The sequence below is a fragment of the Poecilia mexicana genome, unplaced genomic scaffold (genome assembly GCF_051168715.1).
Source record: "Poecilia mexicana isolate PSO_F unplaced genomic scaffold, ASM5116871v1 scaffold_13, whole genome shotgun sequence".
NCBI classification, from domain to species: Eukaryota; Metazoa; Chordata; class Actinopteri; order Cyprinodontiformes; family Poeciliidae; genus Poecilia; species Poecilia mexicana.
The window spans coordinates 21269345-21291007 of NW_028263382.1; the positions used below are offsets into that span (position 1 = coordinate 21269345).

Consider the following 21663-nt stretch of genomic DNA (forward strand, 5'->3'; position numbering starts at 1 on the left):
TAATGCTGACATTACTGTTGGAGCGCTAACGATGTCATTTAAAATATTAGTTGCCTCTGTGAGTCGCTGCTGCTCAGCTAGTTTTCTGTCCGTGAAAACCCGCCTACTCCTGCCTGGGGTCCAATCAGAAACCGAAATTTTAAGTTAACTTCCGTTGCAATGTGAATGTAAGAGAGATTGATAGTTTGATAGTATGTGTAAGTTTGCTAGTGAATGTGAGAGAGTTTGATAGTATGTGTAAGAGTTTGTAGGTTTTGGCCCATGGGGCCTCTCATATATTTCGCCACATTTGTGGCGCAAGCCTGAGCAGCAGCAGCGAGCTGGGCGGAGGCCTTCGCGCTCTGTACCGACTCAGTTTCTGCTGATGTCACAAGGCAGCAGGAGGATACAGGAAGTGGGGTTGCTGTGACCAGGGCTGCGGCGTCATGTTTCCGGTCGTTTTGCTCACACACTCCCAGGCAAATAGTTGAGGATGCTGAACTGTTTCCTGCTAGGCAGACCCGTTGCAGCAGGAGTTGCGCGTCCACATTGTTTATACAGCTGGTGTGTGTGTGTGTGTGTGTGTGTGTATATATATATATATATATATATATATATATATATATATATATATATATATATATATATATATATATATATATATATATATATATATATATATATATATATATATATATATAAAAATAATAATTCTTTGTCATTTCTTCCCCTCAGGGTCATCTGAGTGAAGGTTATGGGAAGCTGTGCAGCATCTACCTCAAACTGCTCATCACCAAAATGGAGTTTCACATTAAAGTGAGTCGGCCGGCCAATAAAACCGAGCGTCAGCCTCCCACATCGCCCCTTCTCCTCTTCCCTTGTAATCTTTGCCCCAGACCCTCCTCCTGTGGGGGGGAAATTCCAGTTTACTCCTTATTATCCTTTGAAGAATCAGTAATGAAGCACTTTTATGAGACAGCTGAGCCGAGGCGTGGAGGTGACATGAGATACTGCTGCTGCTGCTTTGCTCTCATGAAGCCGGATTCTTAGCCCTAACCGAAGGCAGTAAAGCTCCTTCATTCTCATTTCTGTTGTCTCACACCTTCACAGCATCATGGGCGTAGATCTGTGGGCATTGCAGTGGGTTGGACACATTGTCCAGCGTCATCTTTGTGGACTGACGCGTAACCTGACACACCTATTGCTTTGACCAAATAATTAACAAAGTGCCAATAAGCATTCTGATGAATTAATCATTATGCATCAACTGTAGAAATGATGCAAATAGGAATATGAAACATTTCAGATATCTGAGGTCTGAGCCTTCCGTTCAGCCTTCCTGTTACCTGCTGGAAGTCTTGCTCTCTTGCAGCCAGAATGAACTGCAGAAAGGTCTCGACGTGTCCTAGAAAACAGCTTTTTTTAAAGTGTTTTCTCACATCTCTGTGCTTCCTTTCACTATTAAACACCTCAACAATAATGTGAATTCACAGATTTGAAAAAGATGTTTTTAATTTTCCGCCAAAGTCGAGTTTTGTTTACTTCCAGTAAATGGTAGATTTCTCGGTGCGTCTCTGCTTTTTATAATTTCTACATTAATTAGTGGCGACTGTGGTAGTTAATGTTTTTTTGTTTTGTTTTGTTTTTTAATTTGATGTTTTTAAACATGAAGTAAGGATTTACCTTATTGTATCATAAGCCTGGCGGGTCACCAGGCTTTACTTGTGCCCCCACCATGCTTAGCATTGTTTTTATTTTTTTAATGATCGACTTTATAGTTGGGGTTTAGGTATTAATCTTCCAGTCTTCCAAAAAAATGCATATCAAATGATATTTTCAAATTTCCTGTCAACTTTAAACACTTTAACTCAAAAACACGCTGAGTGGCTGGATGACCGCCATAGCGCCCTGAGCACTGGGCTTAGCAAGTTTTCTGGGGAACCCAGGAAGATGTTCAATTATTGTATTGTATTTTAATCAAGTGTTTTCCCCAAGTTGAGAACAGAAGTCGTGCAAAAGCAGCGCAGAGGTGTGCAGCACTTATGTTTACCACATAGGAAGTCACCATTTAATCTTTTAATGAAGCTGCTGGTGGCCAAAGCTACCAGACTGTCAGTAAATTGTATCGAATGGCTGTCTGGACTTTGCGGTTTGAGTTCAAAGCTCTGTTTTTGTCCCGTTCTGTTTCAGAACCCTCGTTTCCCCGGCAACCTGCAGATGTCGAACAGGCAGCTTGACGAGGCGGGAGAGAACGACGTCAACAACTTGTGAGTGTGGCGTGCCGCCGCCGCTCCGGTTGCCTCAGCTTACTGGTGGATTTAACTGGTTGAGCTCCAGGATGGTTGTGTTTTAACTGTGCCTCCACACGGGTGTGACGAGCAAAGCTTCATTCGAAACCTGACAGTAAATGATTAATAAATCAGCTAACCCTAGTCACGATGATCGGTGGTTAATAAATAAACAAAAGTAGTTCTGATGATAACCAGAAATCTGGAACGTAATGTGTATTATATTCCAGGTGGGATAAATTATGAACTTTCTCATCTGCAGCTTCCAGCTCACAGTGGAGATGTTCGACTACCTGGAGTGTGAGCTCAACCTCTTCCTTGGAGGTGAGTTTTTCTGCTCCATAGGACCAGCTATCTCTGTTAAGTGCACACACACAGATGCTGTCTGACAGACGGGAAGTACAGTCTACCTGATGTATGCGATATACACAGTGACGAACAGAAGCAGACAGATGTGGAGCACTGAAATCCCCTCCGATCTGTTCTGCGGCCCTTTTGTTGCCTTGTTGAGTCACCTGAGGTTCATGTCTGCCGAAGGAGTGGGTTAAAAATAGACTGAGGGAGGTGACCGGGCGAGCAAATTCAGCCTCCAGTCATAAAAGATAAGGAGGAAATTACATTCAGGCTGCTTATTACTCGCAGCCGCCTCCAGAGCCGCCGCCTCCACCTTTCCAAGCAAACTAGATTAGCTGCAAAACACTTCGCTGGTCCGCCTCTTCTAGGGGTTCCATGTCTTTCGACATCGGATATGAGGGATCGTCAAATCCAGGCCTCAAGGACTGATGTTCTGCTACTTTTAGATGCGTCTCTGCTTTAACACGCCTGAGTCAAATAATGAGGTTATTTGCAGGATTCTGGAGAACCTGACTGCATATTGAGGAGGCGATTCAGTCATTTTATTCAGATGTGTTGGACATCAAAAGCTGTTCAAGGTCCAGGTTTGAGGACCCCTGAGATAAACCATCAACTTAATACCACTGACTGGTTTCCTCCGCGGTCTGGAAAATGTCATGATTTTCATTTCCAGACGTGAATGAATATGAAAGGGAGGAAATGACCACATTTCCTGATTTTTATTCACAACGCCGTTGTCCACAGGTCGTCCATCATTCTGTCCATCATCAGTGTTTCCATTTATTTGTCCATCCGTCTTCTGTATTTTGCAGCTCCACCTCTAGCACCACTGTAAACGCGTCTCTCACAAATCCATTTTTAAAAAGGCCTGGGATCCCTGGAAGTCGGAGTTCTAACATGAAAGCTGTGCCAATAATAACTCCACTCATTCATTGTTAATGCATTTCAGACCAGAACTGTGCGGTTCATGTTTGTCCATCCTCTGCTGTTGCGTGTTTGTTTTTTGTTTAAGTGTAACGTCATGTGAAAAGTGTGTGTGTTTTGCGAGGCTGGCGGTCAGGAAACCACGCCTGCGTCGCTCTGAGGCTCTCATGGCCCGACTCTGTAACGATGGAGGCAGAGACTGAGTCAGACAATCCTGACTCTGTTCAGGTTGTCGCTCCCTCGCCGCTCCGTTTAAAACTCCTTTCCTGTTTTCCGTCTTTGAAACGACTCTGAGCCATGGCCGCGGTTTCCAGACACTCCAGTGCAGCTGAAGCGACAATGTTTGGTTTTTTTTTCGGAGTGCGCTTTGTTGATTGCTGTCGCGGCTCCTTCCTCTCCTCCGCAGTGTTCAACTCCCTGGACATGTCTCGGTCCGTGTCGGTGACGGCGGCCGGTCAGTGCCGCTTGGCTCCCCTCATCCAGGTCATCCTGGACTGCAGCCATCTGTACGACTACACCGTCAAGCTGCTGTTCAAGCTGCACTCCTGTGAGTCTCACAAACCGCAGCACCGCCACCAAAACCCATCTGAATATTGGTTCCATTTTCTTTGACCTTTCTTGGTCTGGAAAGTGTGTTCTGTCTTAAAAAAAAAAAAAACTTTGATCAACTGAGTTGTTGGATTATTTGGTTCCTTCATGAATACAGGGGCAGTAAAAGAAAAGGTGGCACTTTATTTGAAGGGGTGTGCATGAGACGGGCATGACGCCGTCATAAACATGACATGACACCTGTTATGAACATAAAGGAGTCTATGAATTGCTGACCGTCATGAAGTGTCATTTGGTAAATGGCATTTTTTCTGCAAAGTTGCACTAAAAGTTGCATTAAAACTCCATTAAGTGTCAACTTTGCATTAAAGAGGTCTACTTACTGATTACTAACTTGCAGCTGAAACTATCAGACAGTAAAATATATTTTTTTATTTTTTACTTGATTATTTTAGCAGAGTTGCAAATAAAATGGTTTCTGGTTGCCTGATCGTATGACTCTGTTTTTACTGTCAACAAACAAACAAACCTCAAGGCAGGTTTTGTGGTCTTCAAACTTGTGGCTGTTTGGATCTGTGATTAAAACCAACGCATTTGATCTGTTTGGAGAAGACAGGCTTATAATTACAGACTATTTAAATGCGATTCTTGTTAATTGTACTCAAATATGGCAGAAAAACTGCACTATTTTATGTAAATTCCTGTTTGAAAGACTTTCTTTATATATGAACACAAAACAAATGTGGATTCAAGGTTTCTTTAATAAAAAGACATATTTCTGATCTGCTGAGAGATTTAGGCTTTTTAAAGATATTTATGTGCCACCAAGTGTCCAGAGCTTCTCACAGATGTTTTTCAAGTTGTGTTTGAAATGACTTGATTGAGCCTTCGCTCTCAAACGAATTCTTGAAATCCGAGAGACTTGAAAGGCCGATGCGTTTCTCTGACGAGCGTCGCTTTTGAAATCTCTCCAAATTCACCCTGACGCACCGAAACATGCAGCCGAGTATCAAGCTGAATCTTTTCTATTCCAGCTTTAAAGCGTCTTGTTGTTCTCGGCTGCCGTCAAACACGTTTTACGTATTCAGTCGATTTTTATGCAGAACCTGTATATTTTCCTACGCCGAGCACAGAGCCGTTTGTGTTTTGTGTTTGCAGGTCTTCCAGCCGACACTCTCCAGGGCCACAGGGATCGCTTCCAGGAGCAGTTTAAGAAGTACGACGTTCCCTCGGAGCCGCGCAGAAGCCGTTCCTCAGAGTATCACCCTGTGTTCACGCATCCTCTCTCGTTTCAGGCTGAAGAGTCTCTTCTATCGCTCCAGTAACCTGCAGTACTTCAAGAGGCTGATTCAGATCCCACAGTTGCCTGAGGTTTGCATGACTCCGACCACCTTTCATGCCTAATACTCCCACGGATGTGGTTGCTGATTCACTTTGTGTTGCTCAACTAATTGAGCAACAGGCTGCATGTTTATCATCATGTGTGTAAATGTTGTCATCAGGCCTGTCGGGACAGGCTGAGCATCTAAAACTGAGCCATGCGTTTAGTTTCCTCTGTTTTAAATGTCGAATACTTTTCTGCAAGCGGCTTTTTTTTTTTTTTTTAATGCAACACGCTGATCGGGTCTGCGATTCTTGCAGAACCCGCCAAACTTCCTGCGTGCATCCGCGCTGTCGGAGCACATCAGCCCCGTGGTCGTGATCCCCGCCGAGTCGTCTTCTCCCGAGTCGGAACACGTGGTGGAAACGGAGGACCTGGTGGACACGGACGTCCCGCCCCTGCCGGTAAAATCCTCTGCATTTAATTCGTGGTTCCTGGCCTTTTAATAAATCTCCTGGAACTTTGACCAGCCCTTACATTCAAAGGGCTTGAATATAAGGGCCCTTTGAATAAAAACAATTTATTAGGTTTTGGAGTCGTGGTAATGGTGTCGTTTTATCGTTTTGAAATGATACTCGGATCCTTCCAGTTCACCTCGTTTCCACGGTTACGCATTTTACAACTGTCTGAAAGGAGTAAGAGCAAATGCTCTTCCAAAAGCTCTGCCTTGTTGCATTTACTCCACACAAGAAGAAATGATTACCATTTCCATAAACGGTAAAGTTGTTTCTAAAATTAACACCAGGTCTGTTTGGCCTTCCCAGGCTCCCTCCGAGGTCAAGTTTGATGACCTGTTTGGCACGTCTGCTGCCATCGATCCGTTCAACTTCAACAGCCAGAACGGCATGCGCAAAGACAAGTGAGTTTCAGAAATGCACTGTGTGAACTTTGTTGTGAGCATCACCGGGTTTTCTAATTGCGACGTCTTGATCGGTGCTTGTCACGGGTTTGGTCGGATTAATATGCTGTTTCAATTTGTGGGATTTTGGTTTAGGTGTGTTTTTTTTTTGTTTTTTTTTATTCAGTTCCCGGGAAAAGAATAAGAATGTGATTATTGTCATGCATTTGTGTTCAGTCCCTCCGAGTTGATATAATCTGAAATGTTTATTTTTCTATGCAGATTAAGACAAGTCAGTCCAGACGGAGAGCGTCTGTTAACGTTCATTTTCTCATTTTGCTGCATCTCCTCTGCTTTGACTGGACCGTTCTAACACAGGACTTGATCTTAATGGTCAAAATCTAAAGCTTTGATCGAAGTGGAGCTTGTCTCTTTGTTATTTTGGCTCCTTCCGTCTTATCAACTCTGACCAGCTTCCCTGTCACTTCTAAAGAGCAACAATCCCAGAGCATCACGCTGCCACCACCGTGTTTCACTGTAGAGACTCTGTTTTTAGGACAGTGTTGAGAGTTCTCAACTCACTGGAAAACCATCTTCAAAATATTCACTTTGTCCCCAAAATGGCTCCAGTAGAACAACTTGTGTGTTTTTTTTTTTTTTTGTTTGTTTTTTGGCTTTTTTTTTAAGCTATGGTTGTTTCTCTTGCCTGGCTTTTCGGTTTAGGCGGTCGGGTTTGGATTGAATGTTCCTCTGTGAGATGTTCACAGTTTTCATTATATAGCATAACCCTGCTTCAAGAGTCTCCTCTCCTCTTTCTTCCTGACCAGTCTGCTGTCTTTCTTGTTCTTCACGCTGCTGTTTGTTCTTGAGCAAATAACTGAGAACATCTGGGATTTATGTTGATATTCGACTCGTCACAGACGGACTATGTTTACTGACTACTGAAAGGGAGCTGGTTGCCCAGGATTTTCTTCAGATGTCAGTAGTAGAGTGCATTCTACATGCTCACCACACTTATCTGGTTTTTATTTGTAAAAATTATTGACCATGTTATGTTGGTCTGTAGCATAAAATCCCAATAAAATGTGTTTGATTTTGTGGTTAAGTGATAAATATATAAAAACTTTATTACAGTTAGACAAGGCGATCCACATGAGCCAAATTATGTTTCTGTTGAGAGGTTTGACAGTTTGTTTGTATCAACTGTGAATGTTGTGATTCCAGTTTGATCCTCTGCTTGTGTTCCTCAGAGACCGTCTGATTGAGCAGCTGACCAGGGAGATCCAGGCCCTCAAGGAGGAGCTGGAGTCTTTCCGACTGGAGGTAAGGATCAGAGGAACGCCCTCCTCGCCTCACTTCCGTTCTCCGTCTCGTTTTCGACCCGGCCCGCTGTCCCGTCTGTCACCAGAGCGGCCGGCTGTGTCAGGCTCTGAGGGGCCGCGTCAACGAGCTGGAGGCGGAGCTCGCCGAGCAGAGCCACCTGAGGCTGCAGGCCGCCGGCGAGAGCGAGTTCCTGAAGGCGGAGCTGGACGACCTGCGGCGGGCCCGGGAGGACACGGAGAAGGAGCAGCGGAGCCTGACGGAAATCGAGAGTGAGGCGGCTTTTATTTCTGCACGACGGCTCAGGCGCTCTTCGCGTTTTCCCACGCCCGACAGTCCGGTAGACTCGGTTTGATCGGGAACCAAAGCTGCGACATTTGCTACATTTTGATTCAGTTTATCACGTTAAACGATATTCGCGTCTTCACCTGTGGAGATGCTGCACCAAGAACCACTTGAGGAAACGACATGAAAACCTCTGAAGAAGACATAATGGCAACTTCCTTCGTCACGAAATGTAAACAAGAATGGATTGGTGTCAGATTTTGTAGCTGCAGGATTTCTTTTATTTCCTTGGTAAAATTCCACAAACCATTTTTCCTGCTTGCACTAGACTTGCATGTTTATTTTTATTGAATTTACCCAGAACTCCCTACTCTACAATCCACTTCCTATGCATTCGAACTGCGCCAGAGTTCACTTTAATGAGAGACCGAGACTTTTAGGCAGATTAGACTTTGCTTTTTTTGATCCGCATCAGAGTTTGTTTGTGCGTTCACATCTCCCCAAACAAATTAAACTTTCTATGCAAACGAAATAAGAAGTAAAATGGACTAAAACATGGCTGGTGTGAATGCACCCTAACCGCGGACCTTCATGTAGTCTGACTGATGCTGAACTACGTTGCAAAGAAAAGTAGACAAAAATGCCTTTCTTTTGTCAGAATTTAATATGAGAAACATAAATTAAATATAACGAGCTAAAACAATATATGTGATGATAATGCAGCCTGCTAATGTTTTTCTAAGCTTTCTGTGCCCGTTTCCGTCTCTTCCCAGGAAAAGCTCAGGCCAACGAGCAGCGCTACACCAAGCTGAAGGAGAAATACACAGAACTGGTTCAGAGTCATGCAGAACTGCTGAGGAAGGTGAGGAGGACGCCGTCTCCAGATCCCTCTGTGGAGTCACTACAGCTCACAACGCTTCGTGCCGTTTTGTGCAGAACGCAGAGGTCACCCGGCAGATGACGGTGGCCCGGGCGGCCCAGGACGAGGTGGAGGCGGTCCGGAGGGAGATGCAGGAGAAGGTGAAGAGCGCGCATGAGGCTGCGGACAGACAGGTGAGGACCACAGAAAATGTTTTTGTGGCTCCCCCCTTTTTTCATCATCCAGCTGCAAAGTGACCCGAGCGACAAAGTTCGAAATCTGAAGCGTCGTGACTCCTTGTGTCGTTCAGGAGAGGGAACAAGTGAAGCAACTTCAGGAGCTGCAGAGAGAACTGGTTTCCACCCAGACAGAACTGGACTCCCTGAAGACCACCATGGCCTCGTCCCAGCAGGTCAGTCTCAGCAGCTGCTGAGATGATTTACTAATGATTCTGATCGATCTGAAAATCTGAACCTTTGATCTAATTTTCACCATCAGAGTTTGGCATTTCTTCCTCAGACATCTCCAGCTTCAGAATGATTTTTTGTATTTTTTATCTTATGTATGGGGCTCACATACAATGCATACATTTGATCACCTCAAGTAAAAACTGCACGATTTCGCATCATTGTAGTTAAACTGGATGACGCCGTCTAATCGCTCCTACATATAGTTGGCACGTGTTTTTCCAAGTGATAATTTGTGTTACAGAAGGAATCTGATCATTTTCAGGCCTGGAGGAGATCTAGAAAAAAGTCGAGGCTTAAACATCCATAAAAACAAAACATAAAAAAAAATGTTCAAAAAGAGAAATTTTATTTTAAAGAGTTTTTAAAGCAGAATAAAGGTATCCAATGTATAATCTGTTTAAACATTTACATTTAGTTTCAAATAATCAAGTCAAGGATAAAATATTCTGAAACGGATCTGGTCAGAATAAACCAAACAAAAAGAAAAAAAAAATGAAGTAGCCCATTGTCAAATACGTTGAACATTGCACTTCAAGTATTGAACATACTGACAATTAAACTAGAAATTAGACCTGGAAATGTTTGGCAGCCAGGGCTCTGCGCCGGATGTCTTACAGGTTTGACATCTGCTTCTACTAAGCTTCTTGCATCTCGAGGATCGAATTCGCCGAGGTGATGAGGCGTGTCGGAGCAGGACAGCTGGCTAATTATTCAGGATGTTTTCCTGCCTCGCACCTCTCACGCTTCACTGGCTCTAGTTTTACCTTAACAAGAGCGACAGGTGGAGCCTTTTTAGCTTCTACATCATTCCTGTCCATGCGGCTGGAAATGTTTCTAAGCAGGATGAATTTAGGTAGTTTGTAAGCTTTTGTTTTGTTTGTTTTTTGTTTTTAGCTGGTCTCAATTCTCCACCATCCATCTGGAGAAAACTCTGGTTGTTCTGCCACTTTCTCTGGGATCTCATTTAAAAAAAAAAAAAAAAAAACCTTGTAGTGAAGCTATTTTTAAAACCGTAGGCATTCCTTGATACCAGTAACAAGTCCATTCCTAATAAGGACTGGCAGGAAGACTAAATCCTGACTAATGGTGATAACAATGACTATAAATGGGAGAACTGGACTTTGTTTGAAGGAAAGACGTCATTAACCCTGACAGAAATCAACACCTCTATCATTTCACAGGTTTAAATTCAGCCTTAGCGACTTTGTGACTCTTTTGAAGAACCAACCTTTATTTTTGTTGTAGCTCTAAAAGGAAGTGAATGTTTGTAGCAGCCTGGCAGTAAAATGTTCAGACCGTTGCTGATATTTGGCCACTTATTTGCTATAATGAGACATTTGGTTTCCAGAGCTGACATGGAGGGTGTGTGTGACTGAATTAGTGTATCAATTGAACCGTTTACTGGTTTTTGCTCCCAGTTCTTTCCAAATAATTTCCCAAATATTCACCTGACTTTTTTTTTTTTTTTTTTTCTTTCTTCCCCCAGCCTTCCATTTGTGATGTCTCCGTTTTGTATTCTGGTCTTATCAGCACTGCCAGTCTTCCTGTCTCCATCTAATCCCTGTAGTCTGTTTTTAACACAGCTGTCGTCTCTCCACTCGTCTCCAGCTCCTTTTCGCGTTTCTCTTCTCTTATAAAAGTGCTCTTCTTAACGTTGCCGTTTCTTGTTCCTTCCTCTTTTTCTACCGGACCCACTGTGACAACTCAGAGCGTAAGTTTTCTGTTCTTCTTTTTTTTTTTTTTTTTTTTTTTCCTTTCCCTTAAATTACATTTACATTTATTTTAAAGTCTAAGGCTCTGGTATAAAAGATCAGCTACACTGTCATCATTGGTTTCACAACCTCAGCTTCCCACTTTGTCTTTGACCTCAACCCAAACCTCTCTGGAGTTTCCATGGCTCTCCACAACCTCAAATCAAGGCAGTGTCACTCAAACTAGTGGCTAAAGACAACAGGCTGTCGGTGCGTCCTTAAGAAGTCTTAACATGTCTTAAATTCATTAAAGAGGCAAGATGGTCTCAAATATGTTAATCACAGATCTTAAATTTTGTTGTGGCTGCTCTGTTTAACCTCTTTTTTTCTCTCTCTCCTGGGACTTTTCTGTCAGACATAAGTTTGAGGCGTGTGTATAAATCTTGTTTTCTGCGACTCGCAATTCACTGCTAACATATTTTTGCTAGCTAGCTTTTGAGTCGCCAGCTGTCCGGATGAAGTTTGCATGTTTCTGTGGAGATATGGGTCTTAAATTCCATTCGTAGTGGTCTTAAAAAGGTCTTAAATTTGAGTTTGTGAGACGGGCAAAAACCCTGGATAAACTGTGTTTTCAAAGTGATGTCGGACCACATGCTGGTGTTCTCCGTCGGCTACATATCATCTGTCCTCCCGCGTGAAAATCACCAATCTGTCGCCTTCTTTCCCTTCCTGGACGCAGTCGAGCGAAGTGCTGGGCACGCAGCTGGTCGCCCTGGAGTCCGAGAAAGCGGAGCTGGTGCAGACTCTGTCAAAGGTGGAGGCGGAGCTCGCGGTCCAGGGGGAGGAGCTCCAGCGAGTTCAGAGCTCTCTGGCGACCGAGCGGGAAAGCGGAGTGAAGACGGCCGAGGCCCTGCAGAATCAGCTCAACGAGAAGGTCAGGGGTTGCTCTGGTGAACCGGCAGCGTCGCGTCGCTAATGGGGCCCAGTCAAATATTTACCTCTGACCACAGGAGAGCAGGGAGCAGGCGCTGGAGAGTCAGCTGGTGGCGGCTCGCTGGTCCAGCCTGCAGGGAGCCGTGGAGGAGGCGGAGCGGATCATCCGGGACTCTTTAGCTCAGATAGACGACCCGGCACACATCAGCTGCACTAGCTCTGCAGGTCAGGTTCATGCGGAGCTCATCAGCCGGCTCGGTCACTCGTCACGGACAGGCTCTCATTGTGTCCGTCCATCTCCGCAGACTACCTCGCGTCTAGATGCCAAGCCTCTTTGGACTCCGTGGAGCGGCTGCAGAGCGCCAGAGAGGCCTTCTTGGCCGACAACACAGGTGAGGAGCTGAAAGTGCCAACTGCTCTTTGTCGGGGGTTAATTTCAGCTTCTGAAAGCAGGGTTTGGTTTTCCAGTGCCGTCCCAGTCTAATAATCTCTCATCCATCCTTGAGTACGTCTCCTTGTTTCCCCATCCATTCGTTTGTTCATTTATTCATCCATCAATTGATCTGTGCCTGCATTGAAAATGTATTTAATTCATTCATCCATTAATAAATTATTTCATTTATCCATTTGAAATTCATCTATCCATCCATGACATTGTTTCATTATGGAAAAAAAAAGAGCTTCACTCCATGTTGGATTGTAATTTTACAGAGCTACTTAAAGCTGCAGTATGTAACTTTTATAGAAAAAAAATGTTTTTAAATATTTAATAAAACCGTCACTATGTCCTGACTTTATGAGACAAATAATCTGTGAACATATTGATCTCCTCTTCCTCCTTTCTGTGATTCCACAGCCATCTGCAAAAATCCACCGCTCCCGGTCAAAAACAACCAATTGGATCCAAGAGGAAGGTCTTGGCGCTGTCAGTCATGTTCTTGTAAGCGCTGCTCAATGTGCTAAAGCCAGAAAAAACAAACTTTCCTTTCCAGGAAAACTCTCTGTTGTCATTGGTAGACAAGCTAACTAACCTGAGTATTCATGACAGACTCTGTTGTGGTGCACCAGCTGTAAGTGTAGTAAAGAGCAAGGTTCAGGGTGTGAGCAGCGTGTACATGTGATGTGATTGACAACGCTAAGACCCTCCTCCTGACTCTGATTGGTTGTTTCTGACTAGTTTGGGTGTTTGTTTTCTGAAGGCAGAGGAGCTCGATATTTACAGATTTGTCTGTTGTGACAGTTTTAACAAATATGTTAAAAATAAAAAATAAAAAGTACAAAAGTAACATGCTGTGGCCTTAAGGGGGCTTGGGTTAAAAAAAATGTTGCTTTCTCAAAGTTGGCTCATGCTAGCCAACCAAGCAACATCCACAAACTCAGAATGACTGTAGATGTACAAACAATTTTCTGAAAACACCAAAAAGTTCAAGAGTAGAAGAATGAAAATGTGCGTTAGTCGTGTTCCATTGCAGTTTTAAGCAGTAATGGCAGTAGTATTACAATTGCATGCTTTTCTAATCCTAATGCTGCACAAATATGGACTTTGAAATAAATGTTATTTATTGGTGTTTTTTTTCCCCCCCTCTGCCTACATCGTGCAGCCGTGTTGGAGCTGGTGCGAGTGGTGACCCAGTGTGGCCACCTGGTGGGCGACACCATCGTTCAGGGCAGCGCCACCTCCCACATGGTTCCTGTGGAGCAAGCAGACGGTAGGTGTGTGTGTGTGTGTTGCAGTTGTGAGAGACGGATGGTATCTCCTGATGTGAATCTGTGGGTGAGGCAGATGTTTGCATGCCCTGACGCGTCTCTGAGGTTCTTTCTTCACACGGGCTCATTAAGGCTGAGCAGAGTAACAGTTATGTTTATGTAATGTAATAGGCAGCACCGTCGCGACACCCGCGCGCATAACACACCGCACATGGGGCATCAGGTGGCCTGAGGGGCACCATTAAATCTGGCCTGTGAAAAATCGTTATTTAATCATAGTGACATTTTTAAATAAAAATAAAACTGCTCAGCAATGCAAAAGTGGCTAATTTGCGGGTCTCCGCTGTGCTGCACCAAAGCGCAGAACCTCAGAGGTCACAAGACGTGATCATCTTTTTATTGCTTCTTAATTTGTTAATCAAAGGCATTCCTACAATGTTCACATTCGCAGTCAGAAATGGCTTTTGGACGCGTTTCAGGCAAGAAGCTCCTAACCTTGTAGCAGAGTAATGTTTTTTTTTTTGTTTTTTTTTCCCCCTCTCTTCAGTCGGCAAGTCTAAACATGCCTGAACATAGATCTGTGGCTGGCAGCCATGACTTCACACCAAACACAAACGCAGAACTGAAACCGGACCGATATCTGAATCTTCTGAGAAAGTCAATGTAGAGTTCTCATTTAGAGTTTAATGATTGGTTGTTTTTAATTATTATTGTTTTGACCACAAACGAAACAGAGTTCCTGAAAACGGGCAGGTAGCTCGGTAAAACACTTTTTTCCTCACCAACAGTTTTTGAAAGCAGATACTAATTCATAAGTTAAAATGTAGTTACGTTTGATGCAGTTCAGATTACATTACCTGCTTCACCTCCATCTCACCTGGATTGATATGCAAGAAAAAAACAATCAAGTCTTATACAATTTTCAGTTAACAGTGAGGAGGATATATAAAGTTCTGTTCTTAATTTTATATGAAAACAAAGATTTAGTTTGTAATTGAGGGTTTTATGAGGTTTTTCTGCTTCCTGCTCCTCATCTCTTTTATGTAGATGAATTTTTACAAGACGATGCTTTTGCACGTTAGTGATGAAATGTGCTTTGAGTGAATAAACTTATTGACGTAACATAATGATTTCTTCAGCTTCTATCAGTACAACTCCTCCTCCATGTTTTTTTTTTTTTTACCAAAAATGTCTATCGTTTTGTGAAACTGCTTCGCGTTAACTCCTCACTCATCCCGTTCCATAAATCTACCCCACACGCTCCTCCGTATTGTACAAACTGTTAAACTGCGTCTCTCCCTCAGCCGCCAAATATTTGTTGAACATTTGAAGCATAACAGCTGGTTTATATTTAACCCGAAATTTTTTACTATTTGAGAAGCCGATCAGTCTGTCTGGCTGAATGATCAGTTCATCATTAACTGTGACACAATTAAGTGAACGGAGGATAAAAAGCTGAATGAAACCAGCATGGTGCCGTCTGCATTCATCATGTCAGGATTTCTGCTGCTTCTTTCGTTCCCGTCTCCGAAACATTAACCCGTCCGTCCTGCATGTTTCTGTTCTCTCTGCAGCGCTGTCGGAGAGCGTGAAGACGTGCGGGTCAGAAGCTCTGGCTCTGCTGGGCCAGATGAAGCAGCGGGACGCCCTGGCGGCAGCCGACGGCAGCAAGCTGAGGGCGTCTCTGGAGGCCATCCTGGCCACGGCGGAGGTCCGAGTCACTCCAATTATCGAGCGTCTGATCTGATCAGCCGTGCGTCGCTATACGTGTCTCGTTCTCGTCTCCAGAAGCTGCGCCCGCGGGGTCTGGAGCTGCAGCAGGGGGAGCTGGGAGATCTGGTGGAGCAGGAAATGGCTGCCACTTCGGCCGCCGTGGAGTCCGCAGCCGCCAGGATAGAGGTGAATGGCTCCGCCTCGTCAGCCACCTCCGATTCACTTCTGAACGGTACCGACTGGAAAATGTCTTTGTTTTTCCCCTCCCCTGTGCCTCTGTGTCCCGACAGGAAATGCTGAACAAGTCCCGAGCGGTCGATACAGGAATCAAGATGGAGGTCAACGAGAGGTAAGTCTCAGATCAGAGGAAGATCGCCGAGCCTGCTGGGAGTTGATTTCTCTTTCAATAAACTGTGGGCCCTGAGACATAACTGGATTCATGCAGAGCTCATCGTGAGCTGGGAGTAAAAGTCAGTCATTAGGCCCTCTGGCCTGAAACCTTTTAATCACATTTTACCTCTGAGTAAATGGCTTCAGCACCCAAATTATTGCTCAGAGTGCAACATTGTATCAAAACAGCTAAAACTACCTGGTTCATTTAGTTGTGTATCATTAGCTTAGATCCTGTAACTCGTCAAAACTATGATGGGAGAGTTAAAAAAAACTACTGAAAAATATGAGACGATCGCAACTGATTGAGCTGAACAAGACCAGAAACACTTAAACTAGTTAAAGTAGTTTTAAAAACATTCTTCTAAGGTTGCAGCAAATACCTAAATAATTTTTTGTAAACTAAGTGTCAATATTAAAGAGATGATAAGAAATACAACTACAGCTACGCATCAGTTGTGTCTAGCAACACTGGGCGAACTGACATTTTTTTTATTCTTCCTTCCTTCAAATCGAGTAATTCTGCTGCATCCCTCACTGGCGTTTTAATCTGGAGTGTTTCTCCAACGCCGTTCATATTCTGTGCTCTGTCGCCCCCTGCAGGATCCTGGCTTCCTGCACAGAGCTGATGCAGGCGATCAAGGAGCTTATTTTGTCTTCGAAAGATCTGCAAAGGGACATTGTGGAGAGTGGCCGGGTGAGTTTTACGGGGCTTGGTTGTATGGAATTTAATTTTGTTGTTTTCCAAGCATTTGTGCGACTAAGAAGTTTCCACACATAATTTTATATTAAAGTTTTGAAAAAAAAAATCCAAATTGAAATGCCTGAAAAGAGGTTACATTTATTTATAATTATACATTTACATTTGTGAGATCATAACTTACGGTTTTGTCCAACTTGTTGTTTGTTCTGGGCTTTGAACCCACTTCCAGTAGAGCTCTCATTCAAAGTAAATGAACTGATAATATCCTGAAACTTTTCTAGCATCATTCCTCTCCCCGATCACACACTCAATCAGTAGCTTGAAGTAATCCAACCCTAGATCAGGACAGCTGATCACAGATTGCAGTGTAAAGTTGATTGCAGTGTAATTTGTGCTGAATTATTTTGAACCGTTTTAAATCTGTGAATCCGAATGGAAACTATAGGTTCTGAATTAAAAATTTTAAAGGAACCCTGGTTTAAATAGCCATCAGGATGTTAAATTATGTTTAAAATGAGACCAAATGGCAGCAGCAAATTTTAATGGACTCTAATTTTATGCATTTGCTGCAATATATGTGAATAAATTTTAATTTAATTACGTTTAATTGTAGGCGGTTCCTTTGCCTGAGAGTAAATGAGGTGATGAATGTTTCACTGTGTAGCTGCTTTTGCTTTTCTGTCCACCAGGGGGCGGCCTCCATGAAGGAATTTTATGCGAAGAACTCCCGCTGGACGGAGGGCCTGATCTCTGCCTCCAAAGCGGTCGGATGGGGCGCCACGGTCATGGTGTAAGTATGAAAAGACTTCTGTCTGCTCAGTCGGCAGTGTGGGCCGCTGGCCTCGTTCTGAGACTCCTAAATATGCAGAAGCTCATTCAGTGTATAACGAAACTAGCGTATTTAAATCATTTTACGAGTGTGTTTAATGTTTAACCTCGTGTATATCCCTCCGGTGTCACCAATGTGCTCTAAAAGCGTCCTCTAGTTCATTTTGAGCTAATTTAGTCGTTTGGTTCCCAGTGACGCTGCCGACATGGTGGTGCAGGGAAAAGGGAAGTTTGAGGAGCTGATGGTGTGCTCCCATGAAATCGCTGCTAGCACGGCACAGCTAGTGGCTGCTTCAAAGGTAAACAATCAAAACTCTCTTCCTTTTCGTCCTGCTTTCTGCACTTTTGTTTTCTTTTTTCATTTTTTTTTATTTTGCTTTTCACATTTGGATTCTTGTTGGTGGTTGTCAATATTGCCTCTCCTTTCCTGTAGGTGAAGGCAGATAAAGACAGCGCTAACCTGCACCGACTGCAGCAGGCGTCCCGCGGCGTCACCCAGGCAACCGCCGCTGTTGTGGCCTCCACCAAGTCTGGGAAATCCCAGATTGAAGATACAGGTGAGAAGTCATCCTAATGACGCAGTTTCTCATCTGCTTGCTTTTTTATGAACTTATTCTTTTTTTTTTTTTCTTTTCTTTTTTCTTTTTTTTTAAATGTCACAAATTGGAGAAAATGTTCAGTTTTAATTTGTTTAAATGTGCGTCTAGAAACGATGGACTTCTCCAGCATGACTCTGACCCAGATCAAGCGACAAGAGATGGACGCACAGGTAACCTGGAGTAAAACTGACGCACTCAGGAAAAATCAAAACAGAAATTTGACACGATCTGATTGCTTTTATTTAACAGAAAAGTAAGCATTCCTGTTGTTGATGCAGTTTTTAGCAAAAACTGCATCAAAAAGAGGTAATTTTCCATAAACATGCTTATTGAGCTGAATAATTCAGTACATTAATTCAATAGAATCGTACAAAAACATCATACAATTATTCTTTACCCCTTAACAGATTTCTTTTCAGTTTATTTTTTCCACACTTAAATGTTTCAGTTCAAACAAATGTTAATATAATCCAAAAGTAACCTGAGTAAATGCGAGAGACAGTTTTCAGATTCTTATTTCTTTTATTAAGCAACAAAAACTTTCTGTAGCAATTTTTAAGTAGCAGAAAACTGATGAGATTCACCTCAGAATGGCTCAAAAACAACACAAAAAAACTAACGGAATGAAAGTTTTAGAGTGGCCTAGTCAAAGTCTAGACTTGAGATCTTGCGCCATGACTTCAATGCTTGAAAACCCTCCAAAGTGGCTGAAATAAAAATCCCTTCTGAAGTTCTTGTCATTTCTACTTGCAATAAGAAAGAAATCTGTAAGGTTCTTAACACTTTTTTTGTTGTTCTAACTGCTAAAAACCCAAGAGCTGAATTGCTGAAGAAATCCTGTTTGTCTTTAGGTTCTGGTTCTGGAGCTGGAGACCCGCCTGCAGAAGGAACGGGAGCGTCTGGGCGAGCTGAGGAAGAAGCATTACGAGCTGGCAGGTGTAGCAGAGGGCTGGGGCGAGGAAGAGGAAGGTGATTAAAAAAAACACAACACAAGGGGGAACCACATTCCTGGGAAGATTCCTGGAAGTAATGTGGCTTAAATGTTTGAAATTCTTTCTCTTCCTCCTGCAGGCACGGGATGAAACCCCCCTCTTCTTCCTCCTCCTCCTCCACCCGAAGACCTTCTCCTCTCCACCTCTTATTTATAGACGCGCTTCTCTGTTTTATTTTCTGCCTTCCCTCACATTTATCTGCTTGTTATATCCAAGCCAAATGAAAAGGTGCTTCTTCTTCTTCTTCTTCTTCTTCTTCTTCTTCTTCTTCTTTTTCCAATCCCCCTCGCTTCTTCGTACACCCCAGCCAGATTCACGGAGGTGCTCCGGCAGCAGGCGGGGGTCAGGATGGAGGAGCGCCGCCTCACTTCTCCTCTGCAACACCCTGTTTGTCTCCAGTCCCCCGTTTTAAATGACTGCGCAGCATCGAGGAGTCGCACACGACACGAGCACAAGGGGCCCAAACTCTCGGAGAGCAGGGGTGGCTCACAGTGTCTCCATGTAGCTTGGCTGCTGTGCTTGCTCTTCTGACCGCCGGTGTCCACAAATGCGCGTGTGCTACGTCACGAGCTGAGTCAGCTGAAGGAGCTTCCTCCACGCAGTTGCTCCCCAGTTTTCTTCCTCTTCTGTTCTCACTGTGACTTAAAGTCAGTTCGGCTTCCGGGCTTCCTGCCTTCCACGTCCTCGCCATTATAACGACCAGGACTGTTAAGCTGAACGACCCTCATCCCTCCACTTTATTTTTACTGTACCGGATAAAATATAGTCGGCATTACAAGGGTGTGGATTGTCCGTCGTCGGAGGTGGAGGTTGCTGCACAAAACACTAACAAGACGTTCCCTTTTTTTAATTTTTTTTCTTTTTTTTTTTTTTTTGCAATGTATTTATAAATCAATGATACAAAGTTTGATATTTCATTGACATTTAATTGCATCGGTTCAGATCTGGGATCCAATCACGTGAAGAGACGAAGCGCGTCTTCAGGAACTTTCTGATCATTTAGAGGAATCTGCACAAGAAGCGTTTGTTTTTAAACATTTCATCACCTCCACAGTACAAAAACGTCGGTGCATTAACGGATTCCTTAAGACCATGTAGCTGTGGGCATAAACTCCAAGCCATTTGCTGTCGCAAAGAACTGTTTGCTTTTCTTTCTACACGAAGATCCGGTGCACCTGAACGCCACGCGGCTTTTGTTCCCATGCGTCTCTCTGCTCAGACTAATGAAGCGACTCTTTAAGTTGGACTCTCCAAGAAGAGCAGGCGCTTTATTTTGTGGCTTCTCTTTCGCGATTCTAGCCAACACCTTTTTACCTTCCTCCTGTGTGTTCACGCCGATGATGATTCTGTGTCTTAACGCTCAGCCTCACTAGATGCTGTTGGGTTTTTTTTTCTTTCTTTTTAACAGACGCTGCTTGGTTTGAATTAGATCATTTTTCTTCCACGTAAAGAGAAAACGGCGAGGTAGTCGGAAGAAAAATGGATACGTTTCTATTGCCATCTGCTGCTCCAACCAGGTTAAAGCAAACATCATTTACTGTACTGTTACTTCCAGGTTGTTGTATTTAATCAGTTTTAGCTGATTCACCTGGAGAATGATATATATAGTCCAGAAAAAAATGGATGGAAATCTCCTTAGTGGTATCTCAAGTGTCTTGAAAGGTAAAAGTGCACACAACTTGAGTGATGTTTTGGTTTTCACCCTTTATTCGTTGCTCAGATGCTTTTTATTGATTAACTTTTTCCTTTTTTTTTCTTTGGTCCCTTTATCGTTTTGGGGTTTGTCTGTAGATCCACCAGCTCAGCCAGCCTTTTCAAACTGCCTCATACTGTAGTCGGAGACAGATACTCACATAGCAACATTGAAATATGTCTTTGTATGATATACTAAACCAGTGTTGGTGGGTGTGTTTTTATTTTTCCAGTTTTTGAAATAAATACTTTGATTCATTAATACAGACTGACGACTGAATGTAGTGGCTTTCTTCCCCCCACCCCCCCTCAAATAAGTGTTCAACCATTAAACCTTTTAGCTTTAGCTGCCACCAGACTGAAAACGTAATAAAACTCGGAAATTCTGTTTTTCAGAAGAGAAAAGACGGAAAACGGATTAAGATGGAAATGTGATGTTGTTGCCGACATCGCATGGGTCAAATCTGACCCGCTGTAGCTTATGTGGCTTTCTAGACTCCAAATTACATCAATAAAGACCCTCCAGTTTTTCCACAGATCCACAATAATTCACACAAACTCAACAGATTCCCAAATTCTTTTTCATTTTACTGACATTTTCTCTTCAAAATTGGTGAAACTTTGGGTTTGAGTGACGGCCGCTTCAGCCTTACTTCATGTCAAGTTATCTGTGACCGATACGATGAATAAAAAGTCACACTTAACATCACACATTAGTGCAAATATCGTAAAAAGTGTTTACAATTGTTCCTAAATTAGCGCTGCAAAATCTGGTTTTGAATCCTAATAAAAAAAATCCCTAAATCCTGGATAGACTTGAGTGTGGAAAAAATGCTAAATATTTTATTTCAAGAAACACTTATTGAATGGTGAAACTATTAATATTTTTAGCAATTTAATGGGTTTTATCAATGCATTCTGGCGCAACCGGCCCTTTAAGAACATTCAGGTGTTTGATATTATGGCCCAAAATGAGTTTGACTCCCCGGGCCTACACAGTTATTAGGAAGACTGACTCTGCTCATTGGGACATTCAGAGCAGCAGAAATTGTTAGCTTCATGGCAAAGGCTTGAATATTTACGCAAATGCTTTCTATTTTTAATACATCTGTAAAAAAAATAATAAACAAACCACAATGGGGTATTTGTTGGTAGCATTTTTGAGATT

General features: G+C 43.2%; 1 protein-coding gene across 2 annotated transcripts in view; it reads left to right on the forward strand.

The window, feature by feature from the left end:
* Nucleotides 1-20764, forward strand: part of hip1 (huntingtin interacting protein 1) — a 51962-nt gene extending 31198 nt beyond the window's left edge. For both annotated transcript variants that reach the window (XM_015009608.2, XM_015009612.2), the window contains exons 5-31: nucleotides 715-795; nucleotides 2170-2246; nucleotides 2530-2591; nucleotides 3952-4092; nucleotides 5253-5310; nucleotides 5390-5465; nucleotides 5736-5879; nucleotides 6240-6334; nucleotides 7564-7636; nucleotides 7722-7905; nucleotides 8692-8780; nucleotides 8855-8971; nucleotides 9088-9189; nucleotides 11678-11872; nucleotides 11949-12096; nucleotides 12177-12263; nucleotides 13473-13580; nucleotides 15153-15289; nucleotides 15367-15477; nucleotides 15582-15640; nucleotides 16285-16378; nucleotides 17074-17174; nucleotides 17406-17511; nucleotides 17646-17769; nucleotides 17920-17981; nucleotides 18663-18780; nucleotides 18883-20764. In XM_015009608.2, coding sequence (XP_014865094.2) covers nucleotides 715-795; nucleotides 2170-2246; nucleotides 2530-2591; nucleotides 3952-4092; nucleotides 5253-5310; nucleotides 5390-5465; nucleotides 5736-5879; nucleotides 6240-6334; nucleotides 7564-7636; nucleotides 7722-7905; nucleotides 8692-8780; nucleotides 8855-8971; nucleotides 9088-9189; nucleotides 11678-11872; nucleotides 11949-12096; nucleotides 12177-12263; nucleotides 13473-13580; nucleotides 15153-15289; nucleotides 15367-15477; nucleotides 15582-15640; nucleotides 16285-16378; nucleotides 17074-17174; nucleotides 17406-17511; nucleotides 17646-17769; nucleotides 17920-17981; nucleotides 18663-18780; nucleotides 18883-18893 — 2760 coding nt within the window. In that variant the 3' untranslated portion in view covers nucleotides 18894-20764. The remainder of the gene's footprint in view (nucleotides 1-714; nucleotides 796-2169; nucleotides 2247-2529; nucleotides 2592-3951; nucleotides 4093-5252; nucleotides 5311-5389; nucleotides 5466-5735; nucleotides 5880-6239; nucleotides 6335-7563; nucleotides 7637-7721; nucleotides 7906-8691; nucleotides 8781-8854; nucleotides 8972-9087; nucleotides 9190-11677; nucleotides 11873-11948; nucleotides 12097-12176; nucleotides 12264-13472; nucleotides 13581-15152; nucleotides 15290-15366; nucleotides 15478-15581; nucleotides 15641-16284; nucleotides 16379-17073; nucleotides 17175-17405; nucleotides 17512-17645; nucleotides 17770-17919; nucleotides 17982-18662; nucleotides 18781-18882) is intronic.
* The last annotated feature ends 899 nt before the right edge of the window (nucleotides 20765-21663 follow it).